This window comes from Salminus brasiliensis, chromosome 25 (genome assembly GCF_030463535.1).
Source record: "Salminus brasiliensis chromosome 25, fSalBra1.hap2, whole genome shotgun sequence".
Taxonomy (NCBI): domain Eukaryota; kingdom Metazoa; phylum Chordata; class Actinopteri; order Characiformes; family Bryconidae; genus Salminus; species Salminus brasiliensis.
In genome coordinates, this window is record NC_132902.1 from 26200659 (window position 1) to 26221788 (window position 21130).

Here is a 21130-nt window from a genome sequence, read left to right on the forward strand (position 1 = left end):
TCTCTAAATGTAGGTATTGTGATATACACTGAGGAGGCGGAGCTACAGTCTCTCATTGGGGTTTAATGTTTTTTTTTTATAAATGTTCTGTAAGGCTTGTCCAACTATAAAAGAACTGATTTGTGGGCGGAGTCTGGATACAGTAATTGTTGGTTCTTTTTGCTCTGCTAGGGGGAGCCGTTTTAACCCTGTGCTGGACATGCTGGCCTCGTTCAAAAAGGGCAACATCGGAGGGGTGAAAGTCCATGTGGACAGGCTTCAGGTGGGCTTCTGTTTATTTAACATTAACATTAGCGCTGCTTTATAATCAGAAATGTAGCCAAATGTATTCAAATATTATTCATAAGCACATTTGTCTGAATATGCATGGCCTTGTGTCCACAGGTTAATTAGCACTTTTACATGGATTAGCTCAGTTTATTTAACACAGATTAGTTCTGAGTGACCTGCTCTTTTGTTGTGCTCCAGAATGTCATTAGTGGAGTGGTTTGACCAAACATGCTAGTGAGGCTACAAGTGAATGGAAGTCAAAAGCCACCGATCACTTTGATGTAAATTGTGCTGCTAATTAGTGGTTGTTTGTTTCCTTTATTGTTTAGCATTTTTACTGAAATATTCCTTGATTATTAATATATTCAGTTAATTATTTCTTTTTTTCTTTTTATTCTCATTGTTACAGATTTTTTTTTTCAAACGTTTGTGACTGCGTCTTATGTCACAATAATACACTACTAACACCCAGCTAACCACATGGGCTACCACAGCAGCCACATGGCAACACCTGAACAAATACCTAAGACACCATAGCAACCACCTGGAATAACATAGTCTAGGCATAGTCTGCTATGGTGTTGTTTCTAGGTGATTGCTATGGTGATGCAAAGTGGTTTCTAGGTGATTGATATGGTGATGCAAAGTGGTTTTGAGGCAGTTGCTATGGTAATGCAAAGTGGTTTCTAGGCGATTGCTATGGTGATGCAAAGTGGTTTCTAGGCGATTGCTATGGTGTTGCAAAGTGGATTCTAGGCGATTGCTATGGTGATGCAAAGTGGTTTCTAGGTGATTGCTATGGTGATGCAAAGTGGTTTCTAGGTGATTGCAACATGATGGCAATCGCCTAGAAACCACTTTGCAACATCATAGTAATTACCTGTGAGACCAAAGTATCCACCTTTCAACACCAAAGCAACCACATAGGATTCTGTTGCAACCATTTAACAGCACCATACCAACCACATAGAAACACCATAGCAACCAACTAGCAGCACTTTAGAAACCATGTGCAATTACACTGAAATCATTTATCAGCATCATACAGGCTGTTTATGTTACTGTGCCTTGACTAGACTGATGTATGCAAATGAGCTATCTTTTGATTGGCTGCTGCTTTAAAACTTATTTTAGAGTTTTAGAGTTTTCCATGATAAGGGCCCTTTAAATATTTACCCCCATACAAGTGCATGCACAGAAATGCCCACCGCTGCTCCTCTGCTCATTATTATGGTCCAGGCGTACTGCTGTCATATCTCTCTCCAGTGTATGAAGGGCTGCAGGTTGGCAGGAATCACAGTGTGGGCTATGCTCCTGGTGCCACACTGAATATCTATCCGCTGGCGTATTTAGTCACTCCCCATATGGCCGGCTGATATAGGCGGCACGGTAGCGCAGACGGCCCATCTGCTCAGGTTGAGCTTTCTTCAGCCTGTCTCCTCACCGTGCTGCGTGTGTTTGTGCCCCGTCCCGCAGACCCTGATCTCCGGAGCCGTGGTGGAACAGCTGGATTTCCTGCGTGTCAATGAGGCCGAGTAAGTACCACCCTCCGTTTCGTGTCTCACCTTTGTAACTGTGTTCCACTCGTTCAGTTCCTATTTATGTACCGTGTCTCCTTCAGCCAGACCCTGCTAACATGTCTAGCCTGCTGCCAGTACACATAACGGTATGCTTATTCACTCTGAGCCATATTTGTAGACAATGAAAACGTACATCCCACCAATTAGCTTCATGCAGACTGCATTCCTAAATCATTAAACCTTCCTTCTGTATCAGTTGCACCTTAAATCAACAGCTTCAGGATCATGCTGATGCTCCACTGACATTAAACAGGGAGAACGGCGTCTCCGTCATTCCCACTCCGGGCCGGAACGCTGCTGCTGCTACTGCACTATGGAGGTTTGGTGGTGGAGCTGCAGGAGGAGAACCTCTCTCCAGAACTGCTGCTGTGTAACACTGCAGAATCCTGTAGTATTACTCTACCGCCTCAGCCCACATGCTGCTACACCTTCAGATCAAGCTCCTGCAGCTCTCAGCTTGTCCAGAAATGCACGTGTACAGGGGGCATGATTTTCTCCTGCCTGTAGAGGGAGCAACACTCAAAGTTCAGGGTTGGTGCTACTGTTTGTAGCCACACTAGTGTACTTTGGTCTATATATATATATATATATATATATATATATATATATATATATATACTATGTGTCTGTGGACACCACTTCTAATGAACGCGTTCAGCTACTTTAAGTTGCACCCATTGCTGCTGACACAGATTATCTAGTCCCTGTAGAGAAGAAGTACTGCCAATAGAATAGGACTCTCTGGAGCAGATAGATCAACATCATGACTCTGTTGGCTCCATGCTGCCTAATAATGCCAGGCGTGGGCTAGTAGAGGGGTATAAAGCCCCCCAGCATTGAGGAGCTGTGGAGCAGTAGAAGAACTGTGTTCTCTGGAATGATGGTGGTGGTGCTCCATCCAGTACTTCTGCGATGAGGTGGAGTGGTGATCTAGTAGAAAGTCTTCTTCTCTGGACAGTAGAGACAGTTACTCCAACAAAAGCAGGATCAGCTCTTTTTAATACCCTTGATTTCAGAGGTTACAGTGAATGAGCAGGTGTCCCAATACTTTTGTCAAATATGGTGTATGTATTAATAGATTTATTAGAGATTAACGAACACCTCCACACAGTTTGAGGAGAGCGTGTGGTGATTAAAACATGCAGTTAGCACCATGCTAACTGGTGGGGTTAGAGCTTTAGCCATTTAGCTCCAATGCAGAACTAAAGGGGGTAAAAGATCCCAACAAACATCGCCAATTATCATAAAGACATGCTGATGTTTAATTACTCTTAGCCATATTAGTGTTGATTATTTGAACTATGGCTTTACTACAGCGTCATTTCGTTAAACTTTATGAAATACTGTTATTTCTATATGAATTTTACACAGTATTAATGTTTACATGATAATAATAATAATAAATAATAATATTATATAATACCAAATACAGCAAAAAAAGAATATATATTTTATAATATAATAAAACAACAGATTCCAGTCTTTTGAACAGTAGGAGAGAGGGAGCTCAGACTTCAGTTGGATCCAGCTTAGAGCACAAATGTAAATATTCAGCTTCTCTCCAGCAGACGTCTTAGAAGACATCTCTGGAGCCTCACCAGAAGCAGCTCTGCCTGGCCTTGTCAGTCCTTACAGCATCTTCTGTGTTAAACTGGATGAACTGATGTCATCGCTGTCTGCTCTGTGTGTGTTCGCTTATTGTGTTTTCTGGTTTGAAGAATTCCAGAGTTTAAGAGCTTTGAGGAGCTGGAGATGCCGAAGCACTCGAAAGTGAAGCGCCAGACGAGCACTCCGAACGTCTCGGATCTGGAGCAGCAACCCGAGATCAACATCCAGGAGTGGTACCACAAACCCACTCATGAGATCATGCAGAAGTTCAATGTGAGTGTATTGAACGTTCAGTAATACTGAGAGTCCAGTTTATCACCCCTTTACAGCCCGAACCATCAAATAATTGCTAGAATTTTGGTTTATGTTTTTTTTAATGTTCAATTTTTTCAAATTTTTCATATTTACTTTATACTTTTACAAAATAAGTCATTTTTAAACCTAAAACTGTATTTTTCTGGTTCGTGCAGTACATGGATAATCCACCATGGGACCAAAAAAAAATTGCTTATTAAATTTATTTTATATTATTGAAGAATTATTTCAGATAATTAATTATTTAATTATCACACTGAGCTCTCAATTATCAAATATGATACAGTTGGCTTTTAAGGGGTTAAGTACCCTGTAACTACACTCATTGGCCAGTTTATCAGAAACACCACCATATAGGTGGAAAAGATAAGCTACAATTTCTAACTGCACTAGTACCTCTACAAACCTACACCACTATTGCTCCACAGCTGAAGATAGTCCACCACCACACAGTGACCGGTCAGTGGGGGTCCGGTGGTGGTCCCCTTCCATTCATGAATGGGGGAAAAGCTCATCAATAGTGTAGAATCAGGCTGTAACTATACATGTGGTAGATGTTTCTGATAAATTGGCCAAAGCATGTACATACAAGGAAGGTTCCCCTCTCAGCTTATGTTCTTCTGCCTTGGCTTCATCAGGACTGTGATTGCCTTGCCAGTCAAGCTCAGCTCGCCAGCGTTCTTCTGAAGAAAGAGGGTCCGGACTTCTTCAGCAGAGACGGTATGCTGGAGCATGCTCCCAGCAGAGCTCCTCAAACCAACTGCAGTCACTGTTAGCCTAGATCAGTGGTCTCCTACCCTTCTTCTGGAGATCTACCTACACTGTGGCAGGTTGCACCTCCAGCTCACATCTTACACCTCACTCAGCTTATCAAACACCTCTAAAGGCAGTAATAACAGGGGTCAGTTGGGGGTTGGAGCTGCAGTTTGCAGGAAGGTGACTATTGACTGCTGGCGGCTGTTTCTGACTGCAGAACCAGCATTATTATGTTCCACACAGTGCTGTGCAGAGGTGTTAGGCAGTCGAGGATTTTTATCTCAGCAGTAGGTCTGAGTGTTTTACCAGTGAACTGCCCGTGAATGTGCTTCCAGTGTGTTTATACTTATGATAAGAAGTGTTTGTAAAAAAAAAAAAAAATACATTTAAAAATTTTAATAATTTTAATAATTAATATATATATATATACTTAGTATCTCAACAAGGCCAGGCAGAGCCTGTTTGGGTTTTTATATATATATATATATATATATATATATATATATATATATATATATATATATATATATACGCACGCTAGTAATAATTATATAAAAAATATGAAATTATCTATAACTTAATTAAATTAAATTAAAAAACTCGAAAGGGGAAAAAGTCTCAAAAAAGTGATTTTTTAATTTATTGTAGATTGTATTTTTTTATTTCTTATTTTTATGTCTATTTCTGTGAAAACATTGAGTTTGAAAAGGTTTAAAATATTATATATATATAATATTATTTTATACATTATAAAATGCATGTATATTTGAGTTTATAATTGAGCTTATAATACAATATAAAATCAATAGCAAAATAATTATATGCATTTTATGTATATGCATTAGTTGGTGGATGGTTATATTACAGAAGGATTCCAGGCTTCTGGGCAGTAGGGAAGGAGCTGAGAGTTCACTCCAGTTGGATTTAGCTCAGACTATTTAGCCTCTCTCCAGCAGACCTCTTAGAAGACATCTCTGGAGCATCACCACCCAGTAGCAGCTCTGCCTGGCCTTGTTGAGATACTAAGTGAAAAGCACTAATCTGAACAGTGAGCTAGACGGAGCTCAGCGAGATGGAGCTGCTCTTTAAAAACAACAAAAAGAAAACGCAGCAGCCTAATGTTTCCTGAACCAGGCACTTGAGCGTGGAGAGGCTAAATGGATTATCACTGTGGACGTTTCATTTACAGAGGTTTTAGCAGCTGCTGAGAGGAAGGGAGGCTCTGCAGCGCAAAACAGTAAACGAATCCATCACTGCAGCATCAGCCAGAAGATCTGCACTGCTCTTCAGCTCTGTCTGTCTGTGTGTGTGTGTGTGTGTTTTAGTCCGTCTGAGGAAAGCTATTTATCCAAGCGATAAGAGTTCATTTGCTGGGAGCACACTTACAATAGAATTAATACAATTAAATAAATAAATCGTTTTATTAGTTTAACCATTCCCAGTGCTCTCCTGGAGGAAGTCCAGGGTTAATTAATAGAGTCAATTACAGGTAGATACTCTGATTGACCACTGACTTTATGTTTATTTGGGTTTATTCTAATGTTATATAGAGTTAATTACAGGTAGACACTCTCACTGACCACTGACTTTCTGTTTATTTGGGTTTATTCTAATGTTATATAGAGTTAATTACAGGTAGACACTCTCACTGACCACTGACTTTATGTTTATTTGGGTTTATTCTAATGTTATATAGAGTTAATTACAGGTAGACACTCTCACTGACCACTGACTTTATGTTTATTTGGGTTTATTCTAATGTTATATAGAGTTAATTACAGGTAGACACTCTCACTGACCACTGACTTTATGTTTATTTGGGTTTATTCTAATGTTATATAGAGTTAATTACAGGTAGACACTCTCACTGACCACTGACTTTATGTTTATTTGGGTTTATTCTAATGTTATATAGAGTTAATTACAGGTAGACACTCTCACTGACCACTGACTTTGTTTATTTGGGTTTGAAACAGCACTGTAACTGAAGCCCCTAAATCAGATTCATTGGTCAGCAGACAAGCCCTCATTAGCCTCCACTTATTGGGTCAGGGGATGGACTCTCTCTGTGGCTTCTGCAGAGTTTTCTGAAAGCCGTGTGAGGCTCTCGGGCTCTTAGCCAGAGTTTAGAGTTGCTGACTAGCCCCACTTCTCTTCTGCTGGACAGAAAGTGCTTAAGTACACTTTTTAGGACATGGTGTTTCAGAGAGTGTGTCAGCTCAGCAGTATTAGCCCGTGGTCTCAGTCCATTTATAACAGCTCACACTGCGCTGGCCCGGGCCAGAGTAGCTTTTTGCTCCCAGTAGTGTAGCAGATGATGTGCCATGCAAAAACTAGAAACGGTACACAGAACAAAAAATGACAAGCAGCATCTTTCACAGAACAGCAGCAGAACCGAGCTCTACTGCGTTAGTTTCCCACAGGTTTTAGTTTCACTATTTAACTTTATTAAATCTGATTATTCTGTTAATAATCTACTCTTTTAATCTGTTTATATTTCTCAAATTCAGAGATTACTAAACACTCACTGATCACTGACTTTGTTTATTTGGGTTTGTTCTAATGTTATATAGAGTTAATTACAGGTAGACACTCTCACTGACCACTGACTTTATGGTTATTTGGGTTTATTCTAATGTTATATAGATTTAATTACAGATAGACAGTCTCACTGACCACTGACGTTATGTTTATGTGAAATTATTCTAATGTTATATAGAGTTAACTGCAGTCTTACACACTCTTTTAATCTGTTTATAAGAACCATTTTAGCATCCAGCTGCTTTTTGAGTTGTCATGGTTCTACATAGAACCATTGCCTTTACTGAAGAAGAACTACAGACTTTATGTTTATTTGGGTTTATTCTAATGTTATATAGAGTTAATTACAGGTAGACACTCACTGACCACTGGCTGTATGTTTATTTGGGTTTATTCTAATGTTATATAGAGTTAATTACAGGTAGACACTTTCACTGACCACTGACTTTATGTTTATTTGGGTTTATTCTAATGTTATATAGAGTTAATTACAGGTAGACACTTTCACTGACCACTGACTTTATGTTTATTTGGGTTTATTCTAATGTTATATAGAGTTAATTACAGGTAGACACTCACTGACCACTGGCTGTATGTTTATTTGGGTTTATTCTAATGTTATATAGAGTTAATTACAGGTAGACACTCTCACTGACCACTGACTTTATGTTTATTTAGATTTATTCTAATGTTATATAGAGTTAATTACAGGTAGACACTCTCACTGACCGCTGACTTTGTTTATTTGGGTTTATTCTAATGTTATATAGAGTTAATTACAGGTAGACACTCTCACTGACCACTGACTTTGTTTATTTGGGTTTATTCTAATGTTATATAGAGTTAATTACAGGTAGACACTCTCACTGACCACTGACTTTATGTTTATTTAGATTTATTCTAATGTTATATAGAGTTAATTACAGGTAAACACTCTCACTTATTCTACATTAATTCTTATTAAAAGGTAAAGGCTAAAGGTGCACGTATTTGTCACTGTACAGTGAAATGTGTCCTCCGCATTTAACCCATCTGGTAGTGAACACACACTCACACACACATGTGTAATCTACCTGTGATTAATTATTCTTATTAATCACAGGTAGACGCTCTTACTTATTCTACGTAGAACCATTGAATTGCCTTTACTGAAGTAGAACCCTTAAAGAACTTGTTTTTGAGTATAGATGATTCTTTAATAGCTGGGAAAGCTGTAGAACCTCCAGAATGAAGCTCTAATAAATGTACTATAGCAGTGTTAGCAGTGTTAGCTTAGCATCTAGCAATGTTCATATTTCAGGATCCAGAGACACCCAGTAGATCAGACCGGGTCCAGATTTCCTTATATGGTCTTGAGGTTGGTTATAAACTGCTGTGTTAGTGATTAATCCCTGAATCTGATCATCTGAGTTTAACAGACTGAAATGTTTCTCCTCTGTGTCTCCAGAGAACCTAAAGGATGAGTTGGAGCGGATCTATAGACGAGCGGGCAGCAGGAAGCTTTGGTCAGATTCCAGTCCAACTCTCATTTCACTCACTTATACCACCCACACTGAGAACCAGGACTCATCCTTATTTCTTCAGGCTTTTAAATACATTCGATTATATTAGCATATTCAGAGATTCACCACCAGTCCTGAGAGATCCCAAACACCTCATGTTGTTTTCCTGCTCTAAAACACCGGCCTGAATATTAATAACGCTCTAAATGTAGGTATTGTGATATACACTGAGGAGGCGGAGCTACAGTCTCTCATTAGGGTGAATATTAATAACGCTCTAAATGTAGGTATTGTGATATACACTGAGGAGGCGGAGCTACAGTCTCTCATTAGAGTGAATATTAATAACGCTCTAAATGTAGGTATTGTGATATACACTGAGGAGGCGGAGCTACAGTCTCTCATTAGGGTGAATATTAATAACGCTCTAAATGTAGGTATTGTGATATACACTGAGGAGGCGGAGCTACAGTCTCTCATTAGGGTGAATATTAATAACGCTCTAAATGTAGGTATTGTGATATACACTGAGGAGGCGGAGCTACAGTCTCTCATTAGAGTGAATATTAATAACGCTCTAAATGTAGGTATTGTGATATACACTGAGGAGGCGGAGCTACAGTCTCTCATTAGGGTGAATATTAATAACGCTCTAAATGTAGGTATTGTGATATACACTGAGGAGGCGGAGCTACAGTCTCTCATTAGGGTGAATATTAATTAATAACGCTCTAAATGTAGGTATTGTGATATACACTGATGTTCTTCTTGAGCTGAGTTGAGTGTGTTGGAGCAGGAAAACAGTAATGTGTAGTATTTGAGATCTGCAGGATTGGAATTAGGAATCTGGGGCTTATTTAGATGTGTAGAATTTTATGGACATTAATTTATGCTGCATTTACATTTTGGTATTATAGTGGATTAATAGGATAGTGTTCCTGGTCTTGATCACTATGTTATCTTTATAAAAGTCATTGTAAGAATTGTAAGACTAATAGTGTGTTTATTATACATAAACAAGTCGTTTTGCCGCCATCCATCTACCGCCATAATGTAAACGCAGCATTTCCTCACCACACCCACATGTTTCTTTACTTCTTCTTCTTCTTCCTGTCTGTCTGATTCAATGTCACTTATTTCTGCCAAAATGAATCTTATTTTCAAACATGCGAACCTGGTGTAGGCTGGCGGTGCGCTACGCAGCGGCCGCTTCTCAGAAGTTTGCAGGTTCTATAGCTCCTCATATAACCACTCTCTTGGTCCATGGCAAACAGGTAACAGGCCGATTGTCTTCCCTGGCTTTGCATGTGTGGTCTCCACCTGTAGGCTTTGAGTGAAACATCACCACCGATTTCTCATTAACTGGAGAGCACGCTTCACTCATTCTCCTGCTGAGTCGGCGGCTCTGCGGGGGGGGGGCTGATGGTGGTGTTGTATTTACTGCTGTATTAAAGGGGTAGTTTGGTGAAAAATCTGATTTACACAAACATGTGGCAGATATACAGAACTGTACAAAAGTCTTGGCACCTCCTTATATAGTAATTATCTCTTTAGTAAATCTAAATATTAGATTACTAGATTACTAATAATAACCCTCTAACAGAAAGTGGTGGTGGTTCTCCATCACTGTGTTCATCTTTAGAACATCTCCAAAGTCTAGTATTATTTAGAGTTCTTCTCAGATCAACACCTGGTTTGGTGGTAAATCAGGGCTTAATGATGGTAAAACAGGTGTGCTCCTGCTGATGATGATAATGATGATGATGATGGACCTGAGCACCTCCACACAGATGTGCAAATGCACACACACAGCTTGTGTAGAATAGGACTCTCTGGAGCAGATAAATAAACATCATGACCCTATTGGCTCCATGCTGCCTAATGCCAGGCGTGGGCTATAGAGAGGTATAAAGCCCCCCAGCATTGACGAGCTGTGAAGCAGTGGAAGAGCTGTGTTCTCTGGAATGATGGTGGTGGAGCTCCATCCAGTACCAACACTCTTACCACCGAATGCAATCAAATCCTCACAGTTGCTCCAACAAAAACAGGATTAAAAACCACAGGTGTCCCAATACTTTTGTCAAGTTCAGTGCAGCTTCATTTGTGTATGTCTGATGTTTGCTGAGCTGTTCCGGTCAGTGTAGTGATACAGTTGTTTGCTGTATTTTGTACTCGTTCCCCATTACATTACATTACACTGCATTACATTCCTGTACTCTGAGTAGTTTTGGGCGTAGGTCTGCTTTATAGATGAATAGCTGAGGATTTTAGTGAGTGTGCTGCTCCTGTATTAGTTTGCGTTCCCCTCCTGGCTCCACCTGGTTTGCTTTTGGTGAAGCTTCACCAACCTCACCCTGTGTGCTGCCTTATAACACCCCCATGACATCTATATGGTCTTCCCATTGCCGGTTCCTAATGAGAATGCTTTCACTAAGGGTTCCTAAATTAGTGAACATTAAAATACTCCAGCTGAGCTTTAAAACATTGGAGGAAAGTTATAGAGTTATATGTGCTGCAGCAGGATTTCAAATTCCCACTGCACGTTTGTCATTCAGAGGCGCTGAGCCGTCCCCGATAAACTCTTGTTCCCGGAGGAGAAAACGTGGGAATGCTAATGACTCCAGTTCTGTAGCGGAGCATCGTCCTGCGTACGGAATAAACCTTCGTTTAGATATTTATTCAAATGCGCGAGCGGCTGGAGAGGCAGCAGGCTCTACAGCTTCTGTCGGACAGCTGGTGGAGAAACTCCAACGCAAGCGTTTGTGGTGGATCACAGAAAAAAGTACAGCACTGTGTTCTGGGAATTGAGTTGCTAATTCCTGCACCAGGCCATTTGGATGATCTCGGAATATAAAGCAGGGCCTGCGGAGTTGGCATCTGTATAGGAATACATCAGAGTAGCAGTAGATTACCATTCACACTTAAAAAAAAAAACAAACAGACCCGGCCCAAGCCTTTATGATGGGGCCCTAAGCAGATTTTCATTTGGAGGGCCCCCAATACTACCACCACCTCAGCACCAGATGCTTCATCATTCCATAGGGAGAGAGGTATTGCGCAATACTCTGAAGCACCCAAGCGCTGCATATCTGCATTGGCCCAACAGTGGCACCAGCAGCAGAAATTGATTAACCTAGTATTGGTGTAATTATTAATATAAAAATTACTTTTATCTGTGTAAAACAATTTTATATTATTATTATTCAATGTTATTTTTAAAATATATCATGCTCTTGGGGGCCCCCTGGTGGCGTTGGGACTCTAAACTGGCTGCATAATTTGAGTATGCCTTGGGCCGTCTCTGTAAATAAAGGTGGGTTCCTTATATGTGATTCTGTAGGAGAACCGAATTGGGTTTTGCTTCCATAAAGAACCATTCTGGTGGTTTGTAAAAGAGACAAGCCTTTAAATTAAATATATATATACACACACACTGATCAGCCGTAACATTAATACCACTCCAGCTCCATTGACCCTACAGGAGCACTTTATGTCCATCTGCAGTGCTGAGAATGGCCCACCCCCCAAATACTACAGTCTGCTCTGTGGTGGTCCGTCCTGTGGGGTCCTGAGCATTGAAGAGGAGGCTGATAACAGAGTCTGCAGACTCTACAGTCTGGACTCCTGTATAGGAAGTTGAGCTGATATAATGGACAGTGAGTGTAGAAACAAGGAGGTGGTTCTAACGTTGTGGCTGATTGGTGTATCGGTTTTACAAGAATGGTCCCTTATGGAGCCAAAAGTGGTTCTTCTGTGGCGTCGCTCAAAGTACCCTTTGTTATGAGTGTAGGCTTTAATGTGGGACCGTTTTCCTGTACTCAGAACAGAACAGAAAGCCCGCCGTATTCTTCTAACCAACATGTCAATAACTTTACTGACCAACAGCTCCTTCTGACCGCTGACTTTATGCTTATTAAGGTTTATTGAGTTGATGACAACTTAAAGGCCAGTCGGATGCTGAAATTGTGCTTTGCTGGGTTAATGGTTCTTCAAATGCATGGAAAACCTCTTGCACATCGGTTCTATGTAGAAACAACAAAGGGCTCTTTAGGGTTCTTTAGTTAAGGCATTTGTTCTACATAGAACTAAAAAAAAAACACTTGTTCCTTGCATAAGTGGAAAAACCACCAATAGATGGTTTGTAGAAGAACCTTTTTTAGGGTTCCCCTTTTCAGCACTATTTAGAACCCTCTATATAACTCTATATATTGTCAAAGTGTATAAAGTTATATTATTGATATGCAAATGAGCTTTTCTCCAAAGTAATGTGTTCTCAGATCAAACCGTCTGAACTGTAAACTCCAGCAGGGGGCAGTGTGGAGCTTGAGTTACATTAAACATAATAAGCAAGAGGTTTGATTAATGGAATTAAATGAATGGACTCTTCCCTCGCCTGCACTCGTGCTTTCAGACTGACCGAGGGAATGAGGTGGAATAGGAATGTGTGGCTAACATTAGCTGAGGTACAAACAGACCCAGGCAGGATGTTTCCTCAAACACAGTCATAAACCGTATTTATCTATTAATACATACGTTTTATAGAAAAATAAATACTAAATGGGACTGAAATGCTCGTCCTCGTATCTCCAAAACATCTACCGCTTTACAGGTGGAGGGAAAACCCTTCTTAAGATTCAGCGGAGGTCAATGTAAAAAGATTTACTTCCAACTCATTTTGGAGCATTTCTATTGGTCCATTCATCATGGAATTTCGACACAATGTAAAGGACGACTGCCAGATTAGGCATTGATTTTACTGTTCGGGTTAGACAGATCTGGGATTATAATTCAGGTTAGACAGATCTGAGATAATTGTTAGAAAGACCTGGGATTATGCTTAGGGTTAGACAGATCTGGGATTATGATTAGGTCTAGACAGATCTGAGATTATGGTTAGGTTAAAATAGATCTAGGATTATGGTTAGGTTTAGACATATTTGGGATTATGGTTATGGTTAGAGAGGTCTGGGATCATGGTTAGGTTTAGACAGATCTAAGATTATGGTTAGGCTTAGACAGATTTGGGATTATGGTTAGGTTTAAACAGATCTAATAATATGGTTAGAGTTAGACAGATCTGAGGTTATGATTAGGGTTAGACAGATCTGAGATTATGGTTAGGGTTAGACAGACCTGGGATTATAGTTAGGTTTAGACATATTTGGGATTATGGTTAGGGTTAGACAGACATGGGATTAGGGTTAGGTTTAGACAGATCTTGGGTTATGTTTAGGGTTAGACAGACCTGGGATTATGGTTAGGGTTAGACAGATCTGGGGTTAGGGTTAGACAGACCTGGGATTATTCTTAGGGTTAGACAGACCTGGGATTATGGTTAGGGTTAGACAGATCTGGGATTATGGTTAGGGTTAGACAGATCTGGGGTTAGGGTTAGGGTTAGACAGACCTGGGATTATGGTTAGGGTTAGACAGATCTGGGGTTAGGGTTAGACAGACCTGGGATTATGCTTAGGGTTAGACAGACCTGGGGTTATGTTTAGGGTTAGACAGATCTGAGATCATGGTTTGGGTTAGACAGATCTGGGATTATGCTTAGGGTTAGACAGATCTGCGATCATGGTTAGGGTTAGACAGATCTGGGATTATGGTTAGGGTTAGACAGATCTGGGATTATGCTTAGGGTTAGACAGATCTGGGGTTATGTTTAGGGTTAGACAGATCTGGGGTTATGTTTAGGGTTAGACAGATCTGGGGTTATGTTTAGGGTTAGACAGATCTGGGGTTATGGTTAGGTTTAGACAGATCTGGGATTATGTTTAGGGTTAGACAGACCTGGGATTATGGTTAGGGTTAGACAGATCTGCAATCATGGTTAGGGTTAGACAGATCTGGGTTAGGGTTAGACAGATCTGGGATTATGTTTAGGGTTAGACAGACCTGGGATTATGCTTAGGGTTAGACAGATCTGCGATCATGGTTAGGGTTAGACAGACCTGGGATTATGCTTAGGGTTAGACAGATCTGCGATCATGGTTAGGGATAGACAGATCTTGGGTTAGGGTTAGACAGATCTGGGATTATGGTTAGGGTTAGACAGATCTGGGATTATGGTTAGGGTTAGACAGATCTGCGATCATGGTTAGGGTTAGACAGACCTGGGATTATGGTTAGGGTTAGACAGACCTGGGATTATGGTTAGGGTTAGACAGATCTGGGATTATGGTTAGGGTTAGACAGACCTGGGATTATGTTTAGGGTTAGGCAGATCTGGGATTATGTTTAGGGTTAGGCAGATCTGGGATTATGTTTAGGGTTAGGCAGATCTGGGATTATGTTTAGGGTTAGGCAGATCTGGGGTTATGTTTAGGGTTAGGCAGATCTGGGGTTATGTTTAGGGTTAGACAGATCTGGGGTTATGTTTAGGGTTAGACAGATCTGGGGTTATGTTTAGGGTTAGACAGATCTGGGGTTATGGTTAGGTTTAGACAGATCTGGGATTGTGGTTTGGGTTAGACAGATCTGGGATTATGCTTAGGGTTAGACAGATCTGCGATCATGGTTAGGGTTAGACAGATCTGGGATTATGGTTAGGGTTAGACAGATCTGGGATTATGCTTAGGGTTAGACAGATCTGCAATCATGGTTAGGGTTAGACAGATCTGGGGTTAGGGTTAGACAGATCTGGGATTATGTTTAGGGTTAGACAGATCTGGGATTATGCTTAGGGTTAGACAGATCTGCGATCATGGTTAGGGATAGACAGATCTGGGGTTAGGGTTAGACAGACCTGGGATTATGGTTAGGGTTAGACAGATCTGGGATTATGTTTAGGGTTAGACAGACCTGGGATTATGTTTAGGGTTAGACAGATCTGGGATTATGGTTAGGGTTAGACAGACCTGGGATTATGTTTAGGGTTAGACAGATCTGGGATTATGTTTAGGGTTAGGCAGATCTGGGGTTATGTTTAGAGTTAGGCAGATCTGGGGTTATGTTTAGGGTTAGACAGATCTGGGGTTATGTTTAGGGTTAGACAGATCTGGGGTTATGGTTAGGGTTAGACAGACCTGGGATTATGTTTAGGGTTAGACAGATCTGGGGTTATGTTTAGGGTTAGGCAGATCTGGGGTTATGTTTAGGGTTAGGCAGATCTGGGGTTATGTTTAGGGTTAGGCAGATCTGGGGTTATGTTTAGGGTTAGACAGATCTGGGGTTATGTTTAGGGTTAGACAGATCTGGGGTTATGGTTAGGTTTAGACAGATCTGGGATTATGTTTAGGGCTAGACAGACCTGGGATTAGTCAAGTCAAGTCAAGTGGGTTTATTGTCATTTCAACTACATACAGAGTACACAGTGAAACGAAACAACGTTCCTCCCGGACCATGGTGCAACATAGACAGTGCATACAAGACACAAGTGCAACACAAACAAACAAGTGCGGACAGACAACACAGTACAGACAGAGGATAATAAATAATGACTGTAGTGTGCAAGTTGTGCAATGTGCGATTATGTTTAGGGTTAGACAGATCTGGGGTTATGTTTAGGGTTAGGCAGATCTGGGGTTATGTTTAGGGTTAGGCAGATCTGGGGTTATGTTTAGGGTTAGGCAGATCTGGGGTTATGGTTAGGGTTAGGCAGATCTGGGGTTATGTTTAGGGTTAGGCAGATCTGGGGTTATGTTTAGGGTTAGACAGATCTGGGGTTATGGTTAGGTTTAGACAGATCTGGGATTATGTTTAGGGTTAGACAGACCTGGGATTATGTTTAGGGTTAGACAGATCTGGGGTTATGGTTAGGTTTAGACAGATCTGGGATTATGTTTAGGGTTAGACAGACCTGGGATTATGTTTAGGGTTAGACAGATCTGGGATTATGTTTAGGGTTAGGCAGATCTGGGGTTATGTTTAGGGTTAGGCAGATCTGGGGTTATGTTTAGGGTTAGACAGATCTGGGGTTATGGTTAGGTTTAGACAGATCTGGGATTATGTTTAGGGTTAGACAGACCTGGGGTTATGTTTAGGGTTAGACAGACCTGGGGTTATGGTTAGACAGAAATTGTAGATATGTTCAATTATGGTTAGACAGAACTTTACATTATGTCAAAAAATAAAAATCGGCAAATTTGGAGATACAAGGTTTTGCAGGACAGCGATAAATATGAGTGTTTTATCTCTAGTGGGTTTTTCTGTTCTGTTCTACTGAGGTTAGGTAAACGCCTCAACACTATTGTCTATGGTTATATATCACACGTTTCCACTACAGCAGAGATCTAGAGCCTTTAGACCTGATTCAGAACCACAGGATGTGTTCAGGCTAATGTTTACAGTGGACACCGCATACAGCTACACACCATTTATATATATATATATATATATATAACATCCATCTAATCCTGGACAGATGGAGCTAATGTGTAGTCCAGGTGTGAGTGTTAACCCGTGTGGGATTATATGTGTTTCTGTTCACCAGGTCCGTTGTGCGTCTCGCTGCCAGTCTCTTAACTAAGCTAGTGGACAGCCTTGCTCCGAGTATTACTAGCATATTAGTGCATGGCAAACAGGTAAGTGGGACCAAAAGCTCAGGAGCCCAATCATTTCAAACAGAGCCAAGTTCTAGAGTCTAGAAACTTACATTGGAAGCCATGATCTTTAAGACACTAAAGACATTTTAATGTTCACTGATCATGTGAGTGTGTGTGAATGTCCGTGTGTGTGTGTGTGTGTTTCATTCCTCATTATAAACTCATGGTACTGTTACTCCATAGCCAAATGCTTCTGCTAGCCTGCATCACTGCTAGCTTCCTAATACAGTGCATTAAATCCCTAACGTTGACTAAACGGACACTCTTAAAAAAGAAAGGTGCTACTAAAGGTTCCTTTCTGAGTGACGCCGTAGAAGAGCCGCTTCAGTCTGAAGACCTACACATGGAACCAAAGCTGGTTCTTTAATGGCATCACTCAAAGAATCCTTTGCAGCACCTTGATTTTTACGAGTGTATGTAATGTAGCTGATGGCCTCTGATGGCAGCTGGCCACTTTATTGTTGGAAACCCCTCCTTGTAGGACCACCTAGCTGGTGTACAGTAAGAGCCTGTAGCCCATCTGTTGATGTTTGTATTAGGCATCTTCTAGACCTTCATCAGTGGTCAGTTTCTGACCAGGCAGCTGCTCTGGGCTGGATGTAGTTGGATGGTGGACCCACTCTGAACCCAGCAGTGACTCTCATGGGGTTTTCTTTCATTTGCATAATTTAAACAGTGCCTCTGATGGGGGTAATGGGGTGGGCCTCAGGGGCCCATACCCGGCCAGTAAGAGTACTAGGCCCATCCAGTACTAGTCCCAGGCATATATATATATATATTAAGTGATTGTTAAACACAGACTCTATCTTGGCCAAAGTTTTTTTATTATTATTATTTCTTTACAATGGGACGCTTTCAATTGCTGATATAAAGTCCAACGACTCAGAACAGCACCGGGCGACTGCAGCAGGGTTGTTATGGTTACTGCAGCACCCCGGGCAGTGCTTTCACATAAACAGCCCAGTGTGAACATAGCCTGACATCTCCAAACTGGAACGGACCAAAACACTGAAACAGCCAAGATTGGAATTGGGGCAAGGCTGCAGCATTACACTGACCCGCTAAACCTAAACCCGCTAAAATAATAAATAATACTCTGTATAAACTTCATTAAACAAGTGCCAGCCCACCGAGATCCAAATGTCTGGCTGAGAATATGGTTGGAATTGGACTCTGCGTCATCAGTTATTGTAAAAGTGTGATTTCAACAACCATCATTTATTTAATTTCTTGTTCAGCATCTGTATAATGTCAGTTCTGATGAATAATAACAATAATAACAATAATAACAAATAACAATAACAAAGCAAAAATACCCAAAAAAGCTTGAATATCAGGGGGAAATGTACAGATGAGGTGGAAACTTTGTTTTTTCGTCAATAGAAAACCATTATTTGACTCAAATGAGAGCACCACCCACCTTCCCCACAGCAGACTAGGGTTCAGTTTCCCAGCCCTTGGATGAAACTCCTAACTCTACACTCTACATCTAACATCATTCAGATGTAGGAGCTCTGGATAAGAGCATCAGGTAAGGACTGTAAATACCAGTCCTACCAGCATCAAACACACTCTACCATGAGAGTGCTACTGCTGTGCTGAGAATGGCCCACCACCCCATTAATATCTATCTATCTATCTATCTATCTATATATATATATATATACACACACACATACATGGTGGTCCCTTTGCATAAATTGTGCATCAACAAATGGGATACAAAGTAAACCTACTCTTAAAAATCACAGTGCTACAAAGGGTTCTTCGAGTGATGCCATAGAAGAACCATGTTTCTGAAGATATGCGAGTGTGAAGAACCTTTACAGCCACTTCTTTAAACCCTGCAAAGGTTCTCCACACACATGCCTCCTTTATAAATAAACCATGGCGTACATAATCCATGGCATCACTCAACCTTAAACCTTTTGTAGTACCTTTATTTTAGTGTATATGAGTGTATAGGGTAGCTGTTTCTGATAAAGTGGCCACGTACAAGGTAGGTGGAGCTAATGAGCTGTTATTCGATTGTATTATAATGATGTATGTTTGGTTTGACCCCTGATCTGATGTGCTCTGTGCTTCATTCATCCTCGCCGCTCTGGTTTTTATTTCTGGATTTGATACTATTTCACTGTATCTCAGATTAATTGGACTCTATAGCTTTCCAATGCAGGCTTGCCCTCCCAAGCCGCCCCCCTCCCTCTATAAACTCGGCGTGATTCATTAGACTGCATCTCCAGGAGGAATAAATCTGCATATAGATTGTATTCCTGAGACCTACTTTAATACATTAGTTTCTAAATGAGATTTTTTTCTGGAAGCAGGTCACTCCTGTGTACAGTAGCCGTGCAGGACGAGGCACTCGTGCATCCGTTTAAGCTTTCATAGCCCAGGTCAGAAAACAGAGAGACAGAGAGAGAGAGAGACACCAGGGCCTTTCTGGGTTTGATGTGTGTGAATCTACCAGCCGTCTGTTTGAACAAGTTTCCATGAGGGCGGGTTTAAAGTAGAGGCGTTTATTGGGATGGACACTGCAGGTAGTTTAGGAAAGGAAAAACCGCCGCAGTTCAAGGCTGTAATCGTAACGCAGGGCTCACAGCGCTCTGATGGAGCCGGCAGCCGTTACCGGCTCTTTTGTGGAACGCCGCCCTTGGCTGCCTGGAGCGCTGTGTTGCCGGAGCACAGCTGTGCTGATAGTGTTGTGCTGACACAGGGGAAACACAGACACATCAGAGGAAGGAGACGGGTTTCAGGTGCAGTTCTGCTTTCAGTGGTCTTATTGGATTCAGACAGGCTCTGTGTAGAAAATCAGAGCTTTCAGACGGGGGTTGGTTTTCTTTCCTTTATTGGTTCTTTCCTTTATTGTTATCTTTAGTAGAGACATGGGCTGGGTTGTATAGCAAATAAAAAAAAACATTATTATTATTATTACATTTCATACATAAATATGCAGCTAACATTGCTTAAAATGCACTACATTATACACTATATAAAAATATGAAAGTGCTGCACTGCTTTTCATGCTGTTTTACTTCTGACCAGTGATATTTGTATGATGCGGTAACTCCTTTTTACAGCAGCTTTTTCTTCTTGCTTTTTTATGATATTGATTATTGGATTTGTTCTATCATAATATCGAACCTTTAGATTTATAGACTAATTATTGTTTTAAACAAAAATATATTTCTTGTTAAAATATTTTTTTTAACATTTCCTTCAGTAATTGTTATTAATTATTAATTAGCCACTAAAAAAACAAATATTCAAGTTATATAGTTGTCACAGTAAATTAATTCTATGCAGCACAAATATAGACTACTGCTTCTAGAGTACTAGACTACACCCAAATAAATGAAGTCAGTGGTCAGTGAGAGTGTATACCTGTAATTAACTCTATATAACATTAGAATAAACCCAAAAAAACGTTAAGTCAGCGGTCAGTGAGAGTGTTTACCTGTAATTAACTCTATATAACATTAGAATAAACCCAAATAACCCATAAAGTCAGTGGCCAGTGAGTGTCTACCTGTAATTAACTCTATATAACATTAGAATAAACCCAAATAAACATAGTCAGTGGCCAGTGAGAGTGTCTACCTGTAATAAACTCTATATAACATTAGAATAAACCCAAATAAACATAATGTCAGTGGTCAGTGAGAGTGTCTACCTGTAATTAACTCTATATAACATTAGAATAAACCCAAATAAACATAATGTCAGTGGTCAGTGAGAGTGTATACCTGTAATTAACTCTATATAACATTAGAATAAACCCAAATAAACATAAAGTCGGTGGTCAGTGAGAGCGTCTACCTGTAATTAACTCTATATAACATTAGAATAAACCCAAATAAACATAAAGTCGGTGGTCAGTGAGAGCGTCTACCTGTAATTAACTCTATATAACATTAGAATAAACCCAAATAAACATAAAATCGGTGGTCAGTGAGAGTGTCTACCTGTAATTAACTCTATATAACAGAATAAACCCAAATAAACATAAAGT

The 21130-nt window shown here is 40.4% G+C and overlaps 1 protein-coding gene across 3 annotated transcripts in view; it reads left to right on the forward strand.

Moving 5' to 3' along the window:
* The window catches only part of phkb (phosphorylase kinase, beta), a 124863-nt gene that overhangs the window by 93969 nt on the left and 9764 nt on the right, over positions 1-21130 (forward strand). For 2 of the 3 annotated variants that reach the window (XM_072671608.1, XM_072671607.1), the window contains 6 exons: positions 172-262; positions 1747-1805; positions 3569-3731; positions 4412-4493; positions 8518-8575; positions 17007-17097. In XM_072671608.1, coding sequence (XP_072527709.1) covers positions 172-262; positions 1747-1805; positions 3569-3731; positions 4412-4493; positions 8518-8575; positions 17007-17097 — 544 coding nt within the window. Of the gene's footprint in view, positions 1-171; positions 263-1746; positions 1806-3568; positions 3732-4411; positions 4494-8517; positions 8576-9755; positions 9847-17006; positions 17098-21130 lie in introns of all 3 variants that reach the window. The other variant, XM_072671609.1, reaches the window with a different exon arrangement.